Source organism: Leptosomus discolor, chromosome 5 (genome assembly GCF_034619465.1).
Source record: "Leptosomus discolor isolate bLepDis1 chromosome 5, bLepDis1.hap2, whole genome shotgun sequence".
Taxonomy (NCBI): Eukaryota; Metazoa; Chordata; class Aves; order Leptosomiformes; family Leptosomidae; genus Leptosomus; species Leptosomus discolor.
Window position 1 is genome coordinate 57,908,683 of NC_141395.1, and position 23,822 is coordinate 57,932,504.

Here is a 23,822-nt window from a genome sequence, read left to right on the forward strand (position 1 = left end):
TTTATTTCTTGTCATTTTAAACAACTCTTAACATAGTATAATCTGTCTCTTACTACCTTCATAGAGCTATTACCTTGCAGGATAATGCAAAATAGATAACAGTTTACGGAACTGAACTTTCTGCATGTGATTCCACATGGCACATACAAGTGAGGTTTTGAGGTGTTTTTAGACCTCGGGTAACATGGGTGGTTTTGAAGAACATTCACTCTGTACTTACTCTTCAGAAATGTTTCCCTTACCTGTAGCTTCATGATCTCAGTATAGGACTGTTTAAATTTCTCAACATAATTTATCCTCAGCATAATTTGTCCACTAATATACCATTTTAAGAAACTGCTTTCTGAAGTTGAATTGTTTAGAAAATGCAGGTAATAGTGGCTATTTAGGCAAGAAGGCCTGTTAGATGTTCTGGCCCAAATTCCTACATCTAACACTCCACAGAAATTCCTCCCATAACCTTAGCTAATCCTCATGACCTTTACTTGTGTTAGGATAAAGCATATATTTCTCTGCTATTGATTTGACTGTATCCTGAGACAGAAAATTTGTGACTTCTGTAGGTAGGTTCTTTTATCCCCAGTTCTTTCCTACTATATATTCTAAACCCAAATACTTATGCTTACTGTCATCAGCTGTTGTTAACTATTTTCTCTCTGTTAAGTTGAAAGGTCCTTTACAGCCCAATATAATCTTATTGGGAAGGTAGCTACCAGAGCATCATAGGGATAGAAATAATTTTGGTGAAATTCTTTGTATGTCAAAGCTAATATTATCCTCTATAATAAATACAAAGTCTGTTTTTCTTATTAAAAGCTTCAAAATATTTCTGTGCCATTTATTAAATTTCTTATTGTTTTTTACCTGTTAATAATTTCTCTGAAGAGTGCTGTTTGAAGGTGTGATACATCTTTAACATCTTTTTCCTACCTTCTCATTGACTTTCTTTGGCATGGAGAGATACAGGCCTATTATAAGCTCTGTTGATGACATTTAAAGCTTTCATATTCTTATTTTCAGTTATTTTCAAAATACAGTTCATGCACAGGTTCACTATGGTATCTTGCACATTTTAACTGTCTTTCCTCTCCACTTGATTTTTATTCATTTATACCTGGTTTAGCAAAAAAACAGGAACTCATGCTATTTATACCCCTGCAATATTAGCAGTATTAATTATGATTTTAAAGCACATTATTAGCACTTCTATTTTTCAATTTTCTTTTGCATTTAATTGACCATTTAACTTTGTCATTTCTTACTGATGCACATGAATAGTTCAATGTATATTAATTACGTTTTACCCATACAGAACTTAGCCTCTCTACATTTCCTGAAGAGGGAAAGATTGTCTGGGTAATTTGTGGGTTTTATTCTAATTTGTCTGGAAATCCTATTAGCTGTCAGTCTCCAGAATTTGACTTTTCAGATTTGAGCAATTTGAGGTTTTTGAGGAATGTGCTACTACCAAGAATGTACAGCTTTGTGATCACCAATGAATAATCATCTTTGCTGGAAAATCTTGTAAAAGAGATTGTGTATAGTACTGAATTAGTAGTGATAACTCTCAGTTTTCATTACTATTAAGCTAGTTAACTATTTCTGAAGTATTTAATATCAAGTGAGCAGGGTCAGAAGATCTTGGTGTACACAGATACCAGAGACCACTGACTACAACACCAATTTTGCAAAAAGCCGTGACTTCATTAAGGTTACTCTCTCTTCTTCATCCAGAGAATGAAGAGAGAATCCTTGTATGAAATTTGTATGTAGGACAAACACATGGTCATTCTCTCTAAGAGCCAAAGGTTTCTGTCTAAGATATCTAAGTCTTCTAAAATTTTAACTGCAGCAAAAGTAAATGAGAAAGTGCAGAAAAATTCACAGGAAGATTTATTAAGTTCTCTTCCTCCTTTCTGATGGGCTAATTTCTGTAGTTAAGGATCAAAGGCAATACTAATTGCTTTATTGACACATGTCAGCAAGTTACCTGAAGGGCAATAATTAAATAAAATCTCACAACCAGCAGGACACAACGTATCCATTCAAAGTGACCACTGAATGGCCAACCGCCTTGAGTGTTTGCAACACAGTTTATGAACAAATTTGTAGACTGAGCAATATTTGAAACTTATTCTCAGTGATGGCTGGCAGAGCACTATCACTTTGCCTTTTTAAACAGCTTTTCGTGTTAACTGCCCTACTTTCACATCAGTCAAAGTTTGGCAGTAATGAGCCATTCTTTCTACATCATGCTGCTGGACACTCAGTCTCTCCACTGTCTTGGTGTTGCTGGACATGCTGTCCTCTCTTTCCTGGCGCTGGTGCTAGACTGTCTCTGTATTGCTGCAGCTGTTGGACTTGAGACCTCTTGTCCTGGCCTTGGTTTGGCTGCAGGCACCTCTCTGCAGTCCTGGCACTGCTAGATTTTTTTGGCTGCTTCCTAGATTCTTATGAGTCTTCCATGAGTCAGCTCTACTGTTGCCCCACGTCCTTTTTCATCCTTCTTATGCCTATAGTTATTCTGATGCCTTTTCTTCCTACCCTTTTCTTCTACCCTTCTCCTGACTTACTTCATTCTCCTAAGCCTGAATAACCTATATAAACATTATAGGAGTAAAACAACAATCCAAGAGAAAGGTGACCCACGCTGTCCACAGTTCAGAGAAGGCAATGTAAGCACCGAGAGTGCAGAACAGGTAACTGGAAGTAAAAGATGGCTCTTATCACTTATCAACTAATTTCAGGCAAGAAAAACAGGGTGGAACACACATGGGGACATGACAACTGAATTAATTGCTTGATTACTAAAAAGGTCATTAATTCATCCTTTAGAAAAGTTTCATACTGAAACAGGCTAACATTAAAACCAGTGAGATTTCTAAGTGTTCACATTCTAGTCTGTTTCTCATGACTCAGTACAGAAATATGGAAATAATAAAACTTAAAAAAAAAAAAAGAAAATATTCTTCTTTGCATTTATACAGACTGTGTATTTTCTGCATACCAACTAAAGGATTACAGTACTTCAAAATAAGGAATATAGATTTATAATTTTTCTCAGTCTTTTCAGGAAGATTTAACTCCATGGACAACTTACCTACTTGCTGACTGGAATGCTGTTGACAAGTTTTCCTTCTAAGCAAATACCACCAAAATGAAACATGAAGCTAAAAGTGAAATGAATTTGTATGTTAATTACTAGTCCCAGTCTGCAAGGCTAAGCCTTCCTAGAATTAGGGCAATTTGTATACAAAAATTATGGAATAAAAGGGAATAATACTTATCTCCGAAAGCAACCGTCAAGAGAATGTTCTCACTTCTTAACTAGTGAATGGAAAGGCATTATTTAAATTGGTATGCTTATTATTCTTACAGGCTGAGACCTACTTCTGTGAGGAAGAGGTCCTCAGAAGTCTATAAATGGAAAAAAACAAGCCTGGAAAAATTAGTTATTTCTTTTGTTTTGTTTGTGGGGTTTTTTTTCTGTCCATAGTACATTAGCAGCTGCATAGCCATAAGAAGGCACGGTTCCTCCCTCAAGAGACTGTAATCTGAAAGTGCTTAGGGTCATAGTTGCTCAGATGTTGACAATAAAGCATTCTAAGACCTGTTTAGTAGTCTCTCAAACAAAGCTGGTGAAAGGGCTGGAAGGATTGTCCTGTGAGGAGCGGCTGAGGACTTTGGGCTCGTCTGATTTGGAGAGAAGGAGGCTGAGGGGCGACCTCATTGCTCTGTGCAGCTTCCTGAGGAGGGGAAGTAGACCTGATCTCTTCTCCCTGGTATCCAGTGACAGGACACATGGGAATGGTTCAAAGCTGCGCCAGGGGAGGTTCAGACTGGACATTAGGAAGCATTTCTTCACGAGAGGGTGGTCAAACACTGGAACAGGCCTCCTAGAGATGTGGTCGATGCCCCAGGCCTGTCAGTGTTTGAGAGGCAGCTGGACAAGGCCCTTAACAACATGCTGTAACTTTTGGTCAGCCCTGAAGTGGTCAGGCAGTTGGAACAGATGATTGTTGTAGGTCCCTTCCAACTGGAGCTATGCTATTCTATTCTATTCTATTCTATTCTATTCTATTCTATTCTATTCTATTCTCAGCTTTATAATCATTTGTCAGACATTTGCAGGTATCGTGGTAGAAATGCATTGCATTAAGGTTTAAATGCAGAGGAGGAGATGACTTTATGGAGTGATCCATATGAGCTGTTTTCCAGGTATGATGCTAGATAGAAAAAAAGTATATATTCTTTGGCCTACTTAGTTCTTAATCTGTCTTTTAAAACACTTGAAAATGTGCATGTGGTTAGAATTAATTTAAGAGGAAAGCTGACTAATTGTATGACACATTATATCCTTGAAATATATGTTCAGTAAATACTTTTTTATATGAAGTTATTCAGTCTGGAAACAGGAAGGTGCTTGCCAGGAAAATGGTCTCGTATAGTAGCCAGTAAATAGTCTAATTTGACTTGATTCAACACAAATGTTCTGAAGGGTTAAAAGAAGCTCTTTCAAAATAACTAAATATATTATCCACTTTCCTGACTAGATGACCTTTACTAAATACCGTAGCACACCTGAGTATACACATGATTTGCAAAGGCAGGGCTATTGAAGAAGGAACTGATTTCATTAAAACAAATTACTGCCTCTTAAAGCAATTTGGGAGGCTCAGCAGTATAAAGTAATGAAAAAATTACTCAGTTGTCAAAGGGGAACCTGTCTCATTAAATGTCCATGTGAAGCTGAGCACGTTACTATCTTCTGCAGAAAGAATCAGGTGAACTTTCCTAGTGTCAGCCTGGCAGCTCCGTGGGGACATAACACCTGCTTTGTGACTTATCTTTAATTTCTTCTAAGACTTTCTTTGTGAAAAAAACATCTTAACCTGCAAAGAAATAAAATTTAAAGAATCATGTAACTTCTTTAGCACTTTTGAATGGGCTTGACTGAGTAAACACTAAAGTATTGCCCTATTATCACCCTTTAGCAATCTATCTTGTAAGTTTGGGTTTGTGTAATAAATGACTGGACTTATGAAATAAGTGACTGGACTAGCCATGATTTATTTTTTTTTTCATACAAAAGGCAATATATAAGCAAAATATCAATGGTGAATGTCAGCCTGGAGCTCTCAGGCTTCATAGCTGCAGCTGCTTTGTACGGGATGATTCTGGAGCACATTAGAGGTAATGAATGTACTGTGACAGTCCTCGATGTAAAAGGTATTGTCATGGGTCTCCTGTGTATTCAGGCTACCGGAGCAACTCTTGAGAACTAATACATCTGGGAGGGAACTAAGGAAAAGTAGAGCAATTCCAGGACAGGGACTGGGGAGACAGAAGACAGAACTAAATCAAACAAACTTTGCTACACCCTGGTCTACAGTGTGAACATCTGGACAGAGTTACTGACTGAACCATGGTTTCCAGATCTGAGAAAACATGTTGAAAAGTCTCCTGACAATCCAAGAGCTGCTAAATGTTCAAAGGGTAGGAGAAATGATCCAGGATGCATATCCAATCTAATTACTAACTGATATTGAAAGTGCACTACTTTTTGCAGAAAAGCTCTTCAGGACAGAAATCATGTCAGCTTTTCCTTTTATAGCTACTGTGTGTAACTAGTACCGTAATATCTATGCATAATAGTTCTAGTTTTTTTTTCCTAATTGTACATGTTGGTCTTATTCTTTTTCAGTTGTAGACTACTGTGCTTTGGATAACCAAGCTTGCCAACACGAATGTGTTAACACTGAGGACTCCTATTACTGTAGATGCCACCCAGGGTTCATTTTAAATCCAGACAAAAGAACTTGCAGAAGTAAGTTGTGATCAGGTTTAATTATGAACAGTTTATTCTTTTGTCTCCCAGTTCTCAGCAGCAATACTCCCACTGGTCCTGGGAACACTGAATAATGTGTCAGGTATAGAAAATGTTGGAGGGCCCTGGAAGCCAAAGGTCTTGAAATAAATGCAAGTTATTTTGGGGGCTAGTTTAGCTTTTTGGGGGAGGGGCTAAAGGCAGGGGTCCCTTCTAGGAACAGGAAACTTTTAACATGAAACCAGGCTCCTTTTTAACAGCAAATACCCAAAGGTTTGTCTTGCATAGTCTTTTTGATTATCCAGATTTTTCAGTTAGAATATCATCTCCCTAGCTGGGTAAACAAACAAGTCTATACAAGACAATTTATAATCAGCTTGGTTTGTAAGACAAGCTAAAATTAAACAGAGTAGTTCCACTGTCAGAGAAAACATGGCAACCTGTTTTCCTATGTATGTTTCTCAAGAGTTCTTTGATAGTGTGCAAAATCTCTGGCAACATCAGTATCTTCTACCAAGCTTCCACGTTTCCACCGGGTTATAATAACTTCATGGCTTTGCTTGTTTGTCAAATTTGATTGATACCTTGCTAACAAGCTCAAAAATTACAAGAGTTAGGAGTGGATATAAAGCAGAGGGGAACTGACAGACCAGAAAGTACTCTTGCCCATGGTTCCCATAATTGGGAAAACAAGATAAAACCTCCACAGTGTTTAATGTCATAACTCACTTTCAGGAAATGTGAAGGAAAAACCTTAATGTACCTTCCTAGTTACCTTTCTTCATAAATATGGGCCTTGATAAAGAAATGTTACTATTGTGTCTGTAAGCTGACAAACTCCATGAGTTTTATGTGAGTGGAACTGCTGATGCTAGTGGTGAATTTAGCCTGTATTATTGAATAATGTGTTCAAAGATTACTTCGCAAAAAATGCATCGATGTAGCACTGCATTTCTGTGCTTTTTACAGCCTTGGGGGCATTTCAGTCTTTATGATGAGAGACCATGTTAACCTACAGACTGTATTGTGTATTATGCTTGGTATCTATTTTACTTAAGAAAGCATCTAATCCAGGCTGTACATCTGACCTTATGATCAAAGGACAGAGACACACATTTCTAGAAGGTGATTGCTCACAGTTCCGACACAAATTTGTGGAAGTGCCTGTATTTTCCTTGACTATGCAGGGAGCCTGGATGACTTGCCAGACTAGACACCTAATTTTTAGATAGTCAGAGTCAGGGGAGATGCATTTCCTGCCTCCTCAAGGGCCAGAGTACAGTTTGTACTGGTTCATGTTGCTTATAGATTGTATGAACTCACCCATTTGTCAAGTATCTGTCAAGGGCTGGCTGAATTCTCTTATACTTCCACATCCGTATATTTTTGAAATCTTACTGTAGTGTAAGCGCTTTCCACTGCCCAAGCACAAATTTTTGTTAATTCCATCAATTTAAGAATGTGGATTTTAAGCAGTGTTTTCTCCCCGAGTTTGAACTGAACAAAGACCTTAAAACTGCATAAACATTTTGTACATCTTGAGTGGTTTTTAGCTTATGGTCTAACTGTAAGTTATTTTAACCTGTTTAAATTGATGATCCGCAGAATGCTTGAAGCTCAGAGAGTATTCTGGGAAAGTAGTATTACAGGGTTGTCCTGTCTCTATCCTCTGCCTTTGGTATCTATTGCTTGAGACAGCCCATTGGGCTATATGGACTGACCATGTGCTGCTGTCTTTATGTTTGAAACATGAAAGCTTTCAAATGCTAGTTGGACAGGATCTCTGGAAGTCATCTACTCAAGCCTCCTTTTCAGAGTGGAACTGTCACGAACTGTGGATCAAGTCAGCTATGGTTTTGTCTGGTTGAGTCCACAATCTCTCTGGGCAACCTGTTCCACTGCTGTACTATCCCTCTAGTGAAAAACATTTTCCTCATGTCCAATGTGAATCTCTCAAGCCACAGGTGGTGACCATTGTTGCTTGTTACATCATCTGGTGCTACCAAGAAGGGTTTAGCTCCATGACCTTTGTGATGACCTACAAGAAGTAATTGTAGGCCGAAGTTAGATACCTTCCTTTTCACCAAACTCGGTAAGACCAGATTCCTCAAGTTCTCTGCACAAGTCATGTGAGGTACACTATGTCCCAGCAGTAGGTCTCTGTTGAGCCCTCTTCAGTTTATTCCCTTTAACTGGGGGGAGAAGGCAAGTTATTGTTCCAGAACTGGACAAAGTATGTCAAGTGCAGTTTCCAGCTGGGTCTGCCAATAGCCCTTGTTGATCAAGAACCTGACCTGCAGACTGACTTCCCAGCGTGACCATGGCCTTGCCACTATGAACCTGCCCAGCGATTACTGGGCTGTGTCGGACCCTGGCTGCCCTTGCCAGGAGCGGCCTCACCTCATCCTGACATGCAGGCTTGCTTCCTGGCTTGACCTCAGACCTGCCTCAGCAGCATGTACTTGTCTCAGCAGCATGTACTTGTCTGATGATCTGGACTTCTGGTTAAGCCTGGCTACCGTTTCCAGGCCTACCCTGCTCACCCATCTTGGGTACTGCAGGGCAATGCCTTTCTGGCAAAGCCGCTGCCCTTCTCAGCTGTATTATCGACCTTGGCTCCTGGCTCTCCTTTCCTGAGGGAGCAGCTGGCCCATGCTGCTCCCTGACAGCAGGTCCCTTCCCAGTGTTTACGGACTATGGAGTGTTTCCAACCCAAGTGCAGAACTTTGTAATTCTTGCTGAACTTCATAAGACATTTTCTGGTCCAATTTCAAATTTATTGGGGTTCCTCTGTATTGAAGTTCCACTATTTGCTTTCAGTCACTGTCCCTAATTTAGTGTCACCCACAGATTTACTGAAAGTGTGCTTTGTGTCATCATCTATGTCACTGATGAAAATGTTTAGCAATGTGACCCCCAGTACTGTCCCCTGTGGTACTCTGGTCATTATCAGCAACCAGCCAGACATGAAGCCATTGATCACTGTCCTTTGAGGCTGGTGGCCTGGCAAATTTTCACCCTACTTAACAGTTCTTTCTTCCAACCTATACTTCCTCAGCTTACAAATGAGAATGCTGTGGGAGGTAGCATCAAGAGCTTTACTAGTGCCAAGGTGTATTACATCTACCAATCTTCCCCTGTCCACAGATGCAGCCATTTCATCATTGAAGGTGAATGGGTTGGTCAGGCATCGTTTGCCCTTGGTAAATCCATATTGAGTATTCCTGTTAATCTTCTTGTTCTTCATGTGTTTGGAAATTGATTCTGAGAGGATGTGCCCCATGATCCGGGGACTGAAATTATGCAGATTGGTCTATAGTTCCCTGGGTCATTCTTCTTGCCTTTTTTTAAAGATGAGTATGACATTAGCATTTTTCAGTTATCAGGGACCTCTCTTGGTCCCTGTGAATCTTCATATGTGATAGACAGTGGTGTCACATCACCTAGCTCTTTCAGCACCCACAGGCAAATACCAGTTCTCCCATGGATCTGTGTATATCCACTTTCTCCAAGTAGTCTCTAACTGATGTTGCTAGCCCTTCTCCTTCCCGAACTGTGCTGGTACACTTGGAAATATGGCAGCAGGCTTTGTCTGTGAGAACCAGGGATAAAAAGGGCATCCTTTTTTTTCAGACATTTCTGTATTGTTTGTCACTAGGTTGTTCCCCCAGCCAAAAGCCCCATGTTTTCTATTACTTTCTTTTTGCTACCAGCATATTTGTAGACTCCCTTATTGTTACACTTAGTGTACTTCAGTAGCAATAAGTCCAGCTGGGCTTTGGTTTTGTCCCAGAGTACCTAAGCAATGCTTTTATACTCCTCTTTTTTTCCTTTGTCCTTCTTTTTCCCTCTACTATTTTCCCTTTTTGTTGTAGTTCACTGAGAAGCTCTTTGATCTTCTAAGCAGATTTTCCAGTACAATGGGGTCATTTGTTCCTGAGCTCTTAGCAAGTTTTCTTTAAAAATCATCTAGCTCTCCAAGGCATCCATTCTCTTCTTGGCTCTTCCCAGGGGATTCTTCCTAGCAATTCCCTGAATAAGATGAAACCTGAGCTTGTAAAATATGGAGTCTGAATTCTGCTGTTTTCCCTCCCAGCATTCTGGATTGTGAACTCAGTCACCTCATGGTCCCAGCAGCAAGTCAAAAAGAACATCACCCTGCAAGAATTCATGGTAGGGAGTTGTCACCAAGTCTGTGCAGAAACCTCCTGAGTTGTCTGTACAGTAATGTCTTACCCTCCCTGTAGGTGTTTGGCTGGTTGAAATTTCTGATGTGAACAAAAGTTGGAGACTTCTGCTGTTTGTAGAAAGCCTAGTTCACTACATCCTTTTGGTCAGGTGGGGTAACAGACTCCACCACCACATTCCCGGTGTCATTTCCCCTCTGATCTTGACCAGAAACTCTCGGCAGGCACATCTATGGTTTCATGTTGGATCTCTGTGGAATGGAGAAGATCTTTAATGTATAACACAAAAGTACACTGCTCTACAAGGGAGTGCAAGCTGTGAGCCAAGAATGACTACAAAGCAAGCAGGGTCAGTAATCTCTCTGACAAGGCCTTTGGTCCCACAGTACCCAAAGAAGGAGAACAAACAGGTCCTATGACAGTAACCAGGCTCAGCCAACAGTCCAGTGATCACCAGACAAGTCCATAGCGTCAAGAGAGGTCTAAGGTCAATTCAGGAAATCAAGTCAGGCAGTCAGCAGGTCAGGATCAGCAAAATGCAAGGCTAGGCACAGGCGTACCTGTAACAGCTCAGGCAAGAACCAAGGGTGAGAGCCTGACATTAAATGCAGCTCCCAAGCCAAGGGCAGAGGCCACAGACAAGGCATCTCACAGCTCTGTGCATCTCTGCCATGTTAACAGCATTCTCTTTTGTTGTAAATGCGTTAAATTAGTTTAAAATTAAAGAAGAAAATTCCATCAGGATTCAGTTAGGGAAGAATCACCATTGTGTGACTGGACGTGGTAGGCCGTAGAGATTGATTCAGAAGGAGTAGTGAGGGAGGAATGAGCAAATACTATGTCAAGTCATCGTCTTTCAAGATGCATGTCCTGAATCTATGCATAAGTAAAACTTACTAAGCCACTTTTCCTTACACTTGACATCTTCTGTGCCTTGATAATAAAATAAAGATGAATGAAAGAACTGTGTAGCTCTTAATGCTGTGAAAGTCAAGACAGCATGAGAGCTCTTCAGAGCAAAAGTGTCCCCTAGCTCCCGTATGTTATGAATCCTGCTGCCTTTGAGTCAACATAAACAACATGAAGAAACAAACTTCAGATCACTGGATTTAAAAAGTTTGTAAATTAAAAACCTTTAACATAAATTTCTACATATTTGGCTTACATACTGAATCTCAGGGATGATCACCAACTAGCCAAGAATCATACCGATGCCAGACCAGATCTCTGCATCAGCAAGCAGGCCTGGGCCTGGGGCGCCAGCTCCCAAGATCCCATGATTATCTCAGAATCCTGGCTTTCCTTTCAAAGATAGAAAGTAAGCTTTCATGCTCATGGCTACAAAGAACAGCTTGAAAATGTAAATGTTATTAGTACAGTCATGCATATCTGACAAATGTTTTCTCTGGGAATTACTCCAGACTTCTTAGAATGAAATACAAGGAACACGGCTCATGAAGGCAACCCTGCCAACACCAGCAGAGTACTCTTTGTGTGGCTGGAAGAGAGCAGCAAATTCAGATTATCAGTGAGGCAGGTAGAGGTCATTCCTAACTACTAAGTTAACTATTAACTGTTAAGGGGACTTTTGCCACTCTTGCTGCTCCCCTCAAAAGGATGGATAGTAGCTTCTGCTTCTACTTAGGGGTGCTGAGCCTCAACTGATGTTCTTTAGGGGAGACTGCTGTTTGAGTTGTGGGTGGGTTCTCATGAGCTTTAGCTGGTGGAAGCCTTCTGTTAGCATTCTTAATTAGTAAACTCCACTGATACCATAGAATAATAGAATGGTTTGAGTTGGAAGGGACATTTAAAAGCCCCATCCAACCCCCCTGCAGTAAGCAGGGCCATCTTTAGCTAGATCAGGTTGCCCAGAGTCCTGTCCAACCTGACCTTGAATGTTTCCAGGGATTATAAATGTATAATGTTTCCAGAGATTATATAAAACTAAGTGAATGGCCAGACACTGCATCTAACTGAATGTCAGGTTCTTTGACTTCATCAATAGTGGTAAGCACTTTGTGGTAAATATCCCAGATCTTACTGCATAATTACTTTCCTTTTTAAGGTACTTTATACACAAATACTAGCTTTTCTAGACTTTGTTCGTCTTCCCTTTCATGAGCATTTTAAATGGAAGAATCGTGTAGCAAACACCCAGACCTATTGAAATACTAGTGCTCCTGATGACCTGATTGTCCTGCTTTGATCTAATGAAGGGCATTCAAAACCATGTTTATTTATTACAGATCATATCTAACTTGCTCTGAGTAAAATAAAGAGACAGGTTTGATGAGGCAATGTATAGGACTTAGCTGCAAAATGTTAAGAAATATTTAAGATTCTAACTTCTCTACTGTGCATAGTACATATGTTCTTGTAGAATTCATTGAAGTATTTATATCATGTATACATAAGTATAGCGGGTATTTGGCAAAGAAGGACCATTTTATTTTCATAGTTTGAAACAATATGGTAAAAATTCAGAATGGTGCCTATAAAAAAAAAAATGGCTAAAGAAAGAAAAAAAAACCTAGCTGATTTTTACCTAGCTTATTTGTGAGGAATTATATTCCTCACTGACACATTTTTTTCCCGTTTAGGACCAGACTATTGTGCTCTTCAGGACCATGGCTGTGAACAGGAATGTGTTAATACAGATGATTCCTATTTTTGTCGATGCCAAGAAGGGTTTAGACTTAATCCAGATAAGAAAACATGCAGAAGTGAGTAATCCTTTGGACATAATAAAGTTCATCTGCTTTTATTTCTTAAACCTGCTGCGAATGGTTTCCCTTCTGAAAGGGTGAAAGTTTTCTCTGTAATTAAGGTTGAAACAAATGTTTCTTTATAAACTTGAATTTTAACTGAGCCAGTCATACTGGAAAAATATCCTGTTTGCTGTTTAGTAGTCTAGATTGTGTATTAGACTTTTCTGAAGAGATTTATGGAAACCTGAGGAGTAGTGTCAGAGTGGCTCAAAAACGAGAAGTTCATTACTTATTTGAAACTTTCATAACTTGTCTTGTAGTGACACAAACAGCTTTAAAAAAAAAAATCACCTTGCTTTGCCCAGTTGGTTTAGCCAAGGACAGATGTATTTCATTAGCTTGGGAAAGTATTGGATAGGTAACTTAGCTATTAAAATCAACTTAAAACCACACATGAAACCCTGCAGTTTCCTAAAAAAAAAGTAAAAACAGCCTCAGCAATGTCAGTGTTCTAAACCAATCACACATACTATTTACTTTAAAAAGACTTTCCTGCTACAGCTCTTCTTGAGTGGGTGCCTGGAACCACAGCAGATTTTCAGTGTAATGTTGTTAAAAGTTTAAGGAGAATGTATTCAGCAAAATTACCTAGCCTGATCTGGTGACTCAGTTCTTGGGCGGGAGAGTTGTACTGCTGATATTTTATGAATAAGAAGCTTCCCTGGAGCAACATAATTATATTTCTAGACACTTATAAAATTTGTCTGTTTTTGGAGCTGTATTTTCTTTCAGCCTTAAAGATGCATTCTCATGAAGCATCTTTGTCTCCAACATGTCGTTTTTACAACAATCCATGCTATTCTGGTTTTTATTGTCTATATGGTATTTTAATACATTCAGGTTTTTATAGATTGGATGTGACTTGGTGAATATAGGAGCAAAAGGACAGCACTGTGTAGAATATTTATTGCCAAGAATGTAAATGCAAATTAAAGGCAAATTGTAGTTCCCATTTGTGGTATTTTTCCTTAACGTTAGGGGGCTTTGGATTTGGCTGTAAACCTGGTGACATTTCTGGGATTAAGCTCCAAATCTTGTTATAACAAGGCTCATGTTAGATAAACTTGTAAAATAAAGCAGAACATTTACATATATGCCCTCTTTATAAATCGGGGAGGGTGCTTCACTGGTGACTAGCACCAGGCATTCCTCCTTCACCACGATGCATGACTTCTGATGACTACAGGAGCAGGTCTGTGGGAGTCAAAGTGAGGTCTTGTGTAGCCAAGTATTTGCAATCCACTCTCAGATCCTCATCTCACTGTCAGCTTTAACAGGTGTCCAAAGCACAGAATCCAGTATCATTTAAGAAAAGTGAGTTTTTCTAAGCCATGTGAGTTCAGAAACCCTCATGGCTGGCTTGAATTCTTCACTGTTTTTCTCTCCACAGAAGCAAACTTCTGTGCTTTAGGTCAGCATGACTGTGAACGTGAATGTGTGGAAGAGTCATTTGTGTGCAAATGTCATCCTGGATACGCCCAACGACATGATGGCAATACGTGCAGAAATGAGTGTGTCTCATGAACTGCAGCAACTAGTTACTGCAGTAGGGCGAGGTGTGAACAGAATGAGAAAATGCTCCTGGATCCATTTTGAGATCTGAGCTATGCAAACCTGTGTTACTGTAAAGTCCACCACGAGCCAGCCTAGTGAAGTAATGCTGTAGTGAGACCCCTGATCCAATAGAGAACTAAAGCATCATCTTCTGAAATCCAAATAACTGGGAAAATGGGTTCAGCCAAGGTGTCTAACACAAAGGCAGTGCTTACTGTTGAACATCTGTATCGTTTCTATGGGCTATGTAAACTGTGGCACACCTGATACTGATGTCTGCTGATATCTGGAGATATGTAGACACCTCACCCTTCAATATGTTTACACTTTCAGTGATCTGTTTCATAAAATGTCCTCTTCTAATAAGGATGTTACTAAACAAAGAATCAGCGTTGCACCAGAAAAACCCAACAGCATTGCTCACTTGATGTCACCCAGTTTTTAGAAGATACTTTTATTGCAGAGAACCATTTTGCACATCATCTAAAGTATTGGCAGCATTTTTCACTGATGTACTTAATGACATATTTTTCCAAAGGAACATTCAGTCACTGAAATGAAAAAACAGTTGATAGGCCAGGGAGTAATTATTTTTCAATGAACTCTTTGTGATAAAGTCATATTTAAGGAAACTTTTATCTGTTGCAAGACCTCAGGTGGTTTTAGTCTATCTCAAGTTGAATATCTAAACATTAATATATACCAAGTCAGTAATTTTTAAAAATACTGAGTCTTCCCCTGCCCCTTCCCCTTCTTACATTTGTTTTTACACATGTAATGAAGTACACATGATGACTGAATTTATAGTTATACTAATTTCTAAAGCCTGGTAATTAGCAGCTTTGTGATTACTCCACTCTTTGAAAGAGTGTGTTAAAGGATTCTGCATGAGAACCTGAAGTATTTAAATGTTAAAATTCACATTAGTGTGAGTGTTCGTATTGTAAAAGATGGTGCCAAACAGATGTAATTTTTCTCAGAGAATACTAGGGGGTTTTATTTTCTTTTTTTTTTCCATATTTTTTGTCTGCTCTGAGAAGTTACACAAGCCTCTTCATGATGATGTAAACTCTTGGAAAAAGGAGAATGTTCCAGCTGGAACTTGCTTCAGCTAGTAAAAACTGACACCTCAGCTTCACTTGTTCAAGCCAATGTTATCTCTATGTATAATGGTAAATCTGGACCAACTGCTGCAAACTCGTTGCTTAGTTAAATAAACTAATAAACAGCAATATTTTGAACTAAGTAATTTTACGTTAAGTACAGAATTTTCTTTTATGTAAACAAATAGCTGCAGACATGCCTGTTCATATCTGTAAATGATTTGCAAATAGAGACATATGAGACTATTTGCATCTGAGGGAACTCCACTACTTTTGATCAAGTTAAGCTAAAGTGATTTGGGCCTATATAACTAAAAATAGCCATTAACAACTCGGCAATAAAATATTATGAGGAAGGTCAGTATGAAGCTTTTTTCCTAAAATGTGCTTTTTCTATACTTACAGAGTCAGTAGATTACATGGTACATCTGCAAGTGCACGTATCTCACCCTACTGCTTTGCTGTCTTTTCTACGAGACTGTAATTTTTGAATTCACACCTCTGTCTCCCTTCCTCCACGCTTCGTCTTTCACACAACCAGTTGCATACAAGACTAAAAAAATATTCCATTTTATCTTACTTGGAATAGGAATAGGAAAATCAGCAAAAAGGAGCACATTAAGACACACTCACACTCGCAATTTGTGTCTGTCCTCCTCTAGGCTTTAACTGCTTGAACCTGTTGGCAGGTTAAAGTTTTAAATTCATGATTTCTCATCCTGTTGAAAAAGAACTTACTGTTTATGAAATAATCTGAAAGCCATAATTTCTATTTTGAGAGTTATTAATATTCATACTTCCTCTCTGTGACAATTTTATGGTGAACAAAAGAGAGTCTTGCTTTTTTAAAGAAAGCAAGCCTGATTCTGCGGGTAAGACCGGGTGGGACTTCAAGGTTGTCCCTTCACTCCACTTTCCATTAGTTTCCCTTTGTGATTTTTGGCAAGGGAGATCTGCACTTCATCAGGTTTGTTATCTGCAAAGTGGGGTTGTTGTATTCATCTCATTTAGGTGTTGTTAATTAACTCAGGTTACTCAAATACATGGGTATACTGCATGAATAAAAAGCTGGACTGATCTTTTTCCCTTGGTCTGCAAAGGCATTGTGTACTAACCACAGCGTCATAGTGTATGTATCTAAGGCTCCAATGTGACTTCTTCAATTATTAACACAAATCAATAGGAGTGGACCACTGTGCCGAAAGCAATCATGGCTGCGAGCAACTGTGCCTAAATACTGATGGCTCCTACGTCTGTCAGTGCTCTGAAGGATTTGTCATCAATGAGGACCTAAAAACCTGCACACGTAAGTGCTGCGAGAACCTCCTTGATCTCAGCTCACCTGAGAAAGGTTTTTGTTTTCATCCAGGCAAGAGGACACAGCTTCAATTTATTCTTATAGTCTGCACTTTGATAATACTTTAATAATGATTTGAAAGCAGAAACAGACAGGAAAAAAGACTTTAGAAAGGATGCTTGTCAAGGTAACTGTAAATCCTTACATATTCAGAAAAGTTTTGGAAGATCTGTTCATCCCCAGGTGTTGAGGACAGTTTTTCAGTCACATGACAAATGTGTCTGACTGACAGATCATCTTGACAGCAGTGTCCCCCAGGCAAACTGCATCAGCTTACCCGGGACAGGAAAAGTGGGAGTCCCACACTGAGCTTTACATTTTGCATGGAGACCCTTAATAAATGAACAGAAGTCATCCTGACAGCTCTCCACCCTTTATAAATCTAATGATCGTTGAGAATCATTGCAGTTTCGCAAATAGCCGAATTGCCTCCTTCACTGGAAAAATAATGTATAGAAAGGGCCAGGAAAAGAGGAATGTGAATGCATTTTGCCTATTGACTTTTCCTGGACCTCTTCAATGAGAGGGTTTTGGCCACTTTTTCTACAGATTTTGGAGGTACATTATTTTTCAAGCTTGTTGAGTGTTGGAGTAGCTCCAGAGTTAGCTTGCTCCTTTTTTTGCAGTCAGGCAACACAGTTTTAACAGAAGTCAAACTGCAAGTGCTCAGGCACTAAAATGATCTAGGAAGAAGTGAGGCAAATCAGCAAAGGCAATTTGTCTTTGTCTTTAACGTTGTCTTTGCCTCCATACTAACCTTTTTAGCCCCATCCAATACCTTGTCAGACTTTGCTTCTGTCTGACACTGCAGCTCTGTAGAAGGGGGCAGACAGTGATGCAAAAGCAGAGCTAGTGTACATGTAACAGCGATAGGGTCTACTAGAAAAAATTTATCTAGACATTTATCTAGAAGAACCACTGGAAATTTAGAAAGAGCCGAACTATGGAGATTTATCAACTTGCAAATGGGAAAACCCTTTTCCTTTGTAGTAAAACCAGGTGAGGTATTCATGCTTGAGTTATTTTCCTCCAGGACGTACTTGGAGACCTATCAGCATCATTAAAACAGTGCTGTGGCTTCTGGAATCCCTCTGTTCAATGAAGCTGAGCCCTTTTGAACAGGTCCTTTTCTTGCCAGCATACCCCTCTCCTCATATATATTTAGGAAAGAGATTTGTCCTATTCATGAACTCCAGATGAGTTGTTGAAACCTCATGGACATTTTTAGGCTATCATGAAAAGAGTTTTGGCACTTTGGGATTTCCTGAGTGAGCAGTTGAATGGAAGGGGTTAGCATTTAACATATACCACTTCTAATGGGAAAACATCTGGGATTTATAATTCTGGTGTTGTAAACACAGGCACAAGTATCTTAAGACAGCTGTGAGAACACATGAATGGTAACCAGATTTCTACTCTGACAACTGATTACAAAAAAATGAGTGACACTATGTGTGCAGCCAATAGACAGTAGGAAGTGCTGCCTGCAGGATCCCAGGGGTCTTATGTCTTTGTATTACAGAGAAGAAACACTTAGGAAATCTGAGATGAAAAGTGGACCATATTTGACAGTACTTGTCATTTGCAGTTCTTTGCGAAAGCTTGAATAGTCTAAGCCAAAGCCCACTGAGGTCCCTGAAAGGTTTTCTGCTTGCCACGGCAGCTGGGTCAGGTACTCAAGTGAGTTCTGGGGACTGCCACCTTCACATTGGGCCATTTAGAGACTGTGTTTAAAGAAAATTCACAAGGTAGCTTTTATGTCTTTGCCACTGTCTTATAGAAAATCATTGCTAAAGTGTTTTGGTTGTTTGGGTTTTTTTTTTTTAAATTCAATTTTTAAGTACTGAAATGTGGGCTCTGTTGAGCTCTGTTAAGCATAGGAAAGTATGATTTCTCAACTCTGCCTAAAGCAACCAACGGAAAGTACACCACAAGGCCCTCTTACATTTTGTTGAAGCTATATGTATGTTATCAGATAAGGAATTGGATTATTGTTTAAACAGTTCAATGTATTTATATTTACTTGCTTATATGGCATGCAAATACTAGAGATGAAAAATAATTGATTCATTATTTGTTAAATTTTTTTAATAACTCATTGCTCTTACAGGAGTTGACTATTGTGCTTTGAGTGATCATGGCTGTGAACATTTGTGTGTAAATGGTGACAGATCTTATACTTGTCAGTGTTTTGAAGGATACAGGCTTCGTAATGATGGGAAAACATGTAAACGTAAGTTATTATTCAGCAACTCAGAGTCAGATTTTTTTTACATACATAGAAGAAATCTGTAAGGTAGGATTTGATTACCTAAAAGTTGCTGTCCAGTGTCACTTTAAATGCTCAAGGATTCCAAAAGTTCATAGATTCCCCATTGGTGTCATATTTGCCAGCAGTATGTCGGTATCTTGAAAATGCTAAGTTCTAAAGTGGAACTGGATACCTACTTTTAGGCACCTGAATCACACCCTAATTGTCTGTGCCATGTAAAAAGTAGCCCTGAAATTGGACTGTTGTGGATCCAAAACTATTTTATTCTGACTTACATTCTTATGTGGGACAACTTTAATTTTCTTCTCAAATCAAGGCAAAATTATATAATGTTTCTAAAGCCTTATACAGCATGAAGCTTGCAATAATTATTAATGGAAAGTTCATTTTGTCCAGCATGGAATAAGGATGATTGCAAAGGAGATATCGTAATTGCATTACACATTTGACTACATTATGCAGCTATGATGAGTGGCAGATATCAAGAAAAAAATCTTTGCAAATTTTTCTCCATTTTTATAGCTTTGATCACTAAGTGATCAAAGAAGAATCATGGATAAGTCTCTGAAAAACACATAGGCATTCAATATTTTGTAACTGTAATCCTAATAATATCCATAGATCTCATCAACATCTGCTGTTAAAAAACATTTACGGAAGAAAAAAATTAAAGTCATCCCAATATTACAATGACAAATGAAAAGCTCCTTATTCTCAATTAGTGTATCACAACAACACCCTACTTTGTTATTCCATGCAAACAGGGACAAATTTTGCTTGTCTCAGAAAGTACTGACACTCTAAAAGCAAGTGAAATGTTCTGTCCATGCAAAAGTCCAGAGGAATCTAGATAGATTGGAGCACTGAGCAATGATTAATGGGATGAAATTTAACAAGTCCAAGTGCCAGATTCTGCACCTAGGACAGAGTAACACTGGGCACAAGTATAAGTTGGTAGAGGAGTGGCTGGAGAGCAGCCCTGCAGAAGGGGATCTGGGGGTGGTGGTCCACAGGAGGCTCAATAGGATTCAGCAGTGCCCTGGCAGCCAAGAGGGCAAACTGCACCCTGGGTGCATCAATCGGGGCATGGCCAGTCAGTCAAGGGAGGCGATTATCCCGCTGTACACAGCGTCGGTGCGGCCTCACCTTGAGCCCTGTGTGCAGTTCTGGGCCCCACAACTTAAGAAGGATGTGAAGGTCCTCGAGTGCCTCCAGAGGAGGACAACAAAGCTGGGGAAAGGGCTGGAAGGAACGTCCTGTGAGGAGCAGCTGAGGACTTTGGGCTCGTCTAGTTTGGACAGAAGGAGGCTGAGGGGTGACCTCATTGCTCTCCACAGCTTCCTGAGGAGGGGAAGTAGACCTGATCTCTTCTCCCTGGTATCCAGTGACAGGACAGGTGGGAATGATACAAAGCTGCGCCAGGGAGGTTCAGACTGGACATTAGGAAGCATTTCTTTGTGATAGGGTGGTCAAACACTGGAACAGGCTTCCTAGAGAGGTGGTCAATGCCCCAGGCCTGTCAGTGTTTGAGAGGCAGCTGGACAAGGCCCTTAACAACATGCTGTAACTTGTGGTCAGCCCTGAAGTGGTCAGGCAGTTGGAACAGATGATTGTTGTAGGTCCCTTCCAACTGAAATAGTCTGTTCTGTTCTGTCCTGTTCTATTCTAAGTCCTTGCAGGAAAACAAAGGGTGTGGGGAAGAAAGTGAAAGCAAGATGTTAGTTTATCCAGTGTTAATTAATAGATTGTATTGTATTGTATTGTATTTTGAAATAGGAATTGTATCTAAAATCTGTATCAGAAAACCCGGTTGAACATCTGCTTGACCAATTATAGGTGACAATTTCCAAGAATTTCAGAGCAGGATGATATAATTTGTCTTTCTTGCTACTCTTAAACACTACATACACCAAACTTTTCTAATCCTACTTTACAGAAAAATGACAAATACCTTCTGAGCTTAAGCACAGAGAAAAAAAAGCATAGCTATTTCAGGTTTGAGCAGGCTAATTACTGAAGACAAAAAGATGATGATAGAAAGATCTGTTTCTTACCAGATAGTTTACTTGAAATGTGGATGTGGGATTTAGGTGCCTTTGGAAATCCCTGTGGGTCCCTAATCTGCATGCTAGGGACATGTGAAATTCTACAAACTCTAGAACTGGAGCAGTGCGCTTTTCCTTAACAGTAAGGTTGTAAAATTAGCAGGACAAATGTGTACCTTTTTGTTATAACAAAAAAAGACAGCAGGTGCTACAAACGATTTGCAGGATTGAGTCCAATATACTAGCAAAGACAAGAATATTCGATAGCTGGGAACTGTAAGACTTTGAACATCTCACCCTTAACTAACTGGTTTTCTATCTATTAAATTATTCCCAGGTAAAAATGTCTGCAAATCAGTCAACCATGGCTGCGAGCATATTTGTGCTAGTGCTGACAATTCCTATATCTGCAAGTGTCGTGAGGGATTCATACTGAGAGAGGATGGCAAGACGTGCAGAAGTGAGTGACCAGTATCTATTGAACATTTTTGCATAAGCATCAGGCAAGGAAAGAAAAAAAAACCACTTCCTTTTTATATCTACATTTTTTTAGTATGTTTTCATTCAAAACTTATATTTATACCAATCATTCCCAGGACGGGACATCTGCAAATCAGTCAGCCATGGCTGTGAGCATATTTGTGTTAATGAAGATGACTCGTATGTTTGCAAGTGTCATGAGGGTTTTCTGCTGAGAGAAGATGGGAAAACATGCAGAAGTAAGTACTCTGATAATTGCTCATAGACTTTTTTCTACAGTATGTAGATTTGTGGAAGTGTTCTAACAAATACAACAACAGTTTACTGTTATAATATGGGAGTAGTATTGTACATGCCAGAAGCTTGTAAGATACTCTCTGGACAGAAATAGTGTATTTTAATAGCCAAACTGATATGACTGGAGACAAAAAAGGCTCACAATTTTTCAGGTACCAAGTGTTAGAAGTGTTCACGGCCTAAATTTTTGCCCATTTCTTCCAGTGTCATGAGTAGACCTAATAAAAGCTATTACTTCTCCCTGCATGATACATTCATTGTAGATGTGCTTTAACCAAGTATCATCAACTATTCTCAGATAAAGACATTTGCAGTTCGGTTGACCATGGCTGTGAACATATTTGTGTAAATGCTGATGAGTCATACATCTGCCAGTGTTATGAGGGATTTGCATTAAGGGGAGATGGAAAAACATGTAGAAGTAAGTATCCGTATCTTTAATGGAAGATTTCTTTGATAATCTGTGCATTCGCAGACATTTTTTAAATACTGGCCACCTTATTTTTTTCCAGATAAAGATGTTTGTAATTCTGTTGACCATGGCTGCGAGCATGTTTGTGTGAATACTGATAGTTCATACATTTGCCAGTGCTATGAGGGGTTTGTATTGAGGGAAGATAAGAAAACATGTAAACGTAAGTTATTTTATGTTACTGTGGTTTTTGCAGTCAGAGGTCTACTGGAGAAACACACTGTGTTAGAGGTGGGTCCTCTTATAGGGATTTTGCATGACAAAAAGGAGGATAAATTCTGTATTTACTAGGAACTTATTACTTTTAGTTTTTAAAGATTTGGAAATGTTCTCATTCGTCAAACTGTAATAAATAAAATCTAAATTATTCGTAGATAAGGACATCTGCAAATCAGTCAGTCATGGCTGTGAACATCTTTGTGTTAATGGCGACGATTCATATACTTGCCAGTGCCATGATGGATTTGTACTAAGGCAAGATGGGAAAACATGCCGAAGTAAGTAGCCTATGAATAAAAGAAGACATTTCATTTCCCTTTTATTGGGAGATTATTCACTGCTTAATGGTCAGAATGGAATATTGTTCTCTACAGAACAATTAATTATTGTTTGAACTAAAGATACATTTCAGAAAAATCAGCCAATTTTAAGGTTTGAATGTAGCTTTTAAAATGTGAACTTCATTTCTAGATTGAGTATATTGATTTTTAATCTTAAGCAGAGGATGTTGCAGCGTTTTACTTTGATGGATTGAAGTGCTAATTGCCACTGTGTTGTTCTGTATATATTCATGCAGATCATGACTCAACTTGTTCCTTAACTTAACCTCTTAGCCTGTTATTTTGTAAATTATAAGCAGATGGAACTCCTTCAGGATCTTTATCTGTTGTCTAATCTTTTCATAAGTCTCTTCTTGCTCCCCTAAAACCTCTGCTATTTTTCAGCATCCTTGTCCGGGTACCACAATGGTACAATGTCTTCTAATAGGAGACACATCAGGGTCCAAGGTAGAGGAACTATAACCCACCTAATTCTTATTTGAATCTACCCATCTTTTTTTATCTCTACCTTTTTTTTTTTTTTTTAACCTATCTTTTTTATGACCAAAGATAGCATTAGTCTGTAATCAAAATATTCTGCTAGCGCTTGTGTTCAGTTAAGTTATCTACCATGATCATAAGCTATTTAAGACTCTCAGTCACACAGGTGTCCCACATCCTGTAAGTACAGCCTTCATTGTTTGTTTCTAAATGTATAAGCTTAGTTCTGGCTATTTTAAAAGACGTATGATTTGCTGTTATCCAGCTTGCAACAAGATTCATGTCTCCTTATATCAGCAGCTGCTCTATTTTTATTTGCCATTCTCTCAAAACTAGAGTCACCTACAAACTTTGTCAGTGATTATTTGTGTTTTCTTTTGGGTTGTTCATAAAAACGTTAAGTAGTAGAGGAGCAGGGAA

General features: G+C 39.1%; 1 protein-coding gene across 2 annotated transcripts in view; it reads left to right on the forward strand.

Moving 5' to 3' along the window:
• MATN2 (matrilin 2) overlaps positions 1 to 23,822 on the forward strand; it is a 66,869-nt gene that overhangs the window by 24,348 nt on the left and 18,699 nt on the right. The window contains exons 5-13 of one of the 2 annotated variants that reach the window (XM_086465075.1): positions 5,705 to 5,827; positions 12,615 to 12,737; positions 16,623 to 16,745; positions 18,907 to 19,029; positions 21,451 to 21,573; positions 21,710 to 21,832; positions 22,189 to 22,311; positions 22,403 to 22,525; positions 22,737 to 22,859. In XM_086465075.1, the coding sequence (XP_086321201.1) occupies positions 5,705 to 5,827; positions 12,615 to 12,737; positions 16,623 to 16,745; positions 18,907 to 19,029; positions 21,451 to 21,573; positions 21,710 to 21,832; positions 22,189 to 22,311; positions 22,403 to 22,525; positions 22,737 to 22,859 (1,107 nt within the window). The remainder of the gene's footprint in view (positions 1 to 5,704; positions 5,828 to 12,614; positions 12,738 to 16,622; positions 16,746 to 18,906; positions 19,030 to 21,450; positions 21,574 to 21,709; positions 21,833 to 22,188; positions 22,312 to 22,402; positions 22,526 to 22,736; positions 22,860 to 23,822) is intronic. The other variant, XM_086465077.1, reaches the window with a different exon arrangement.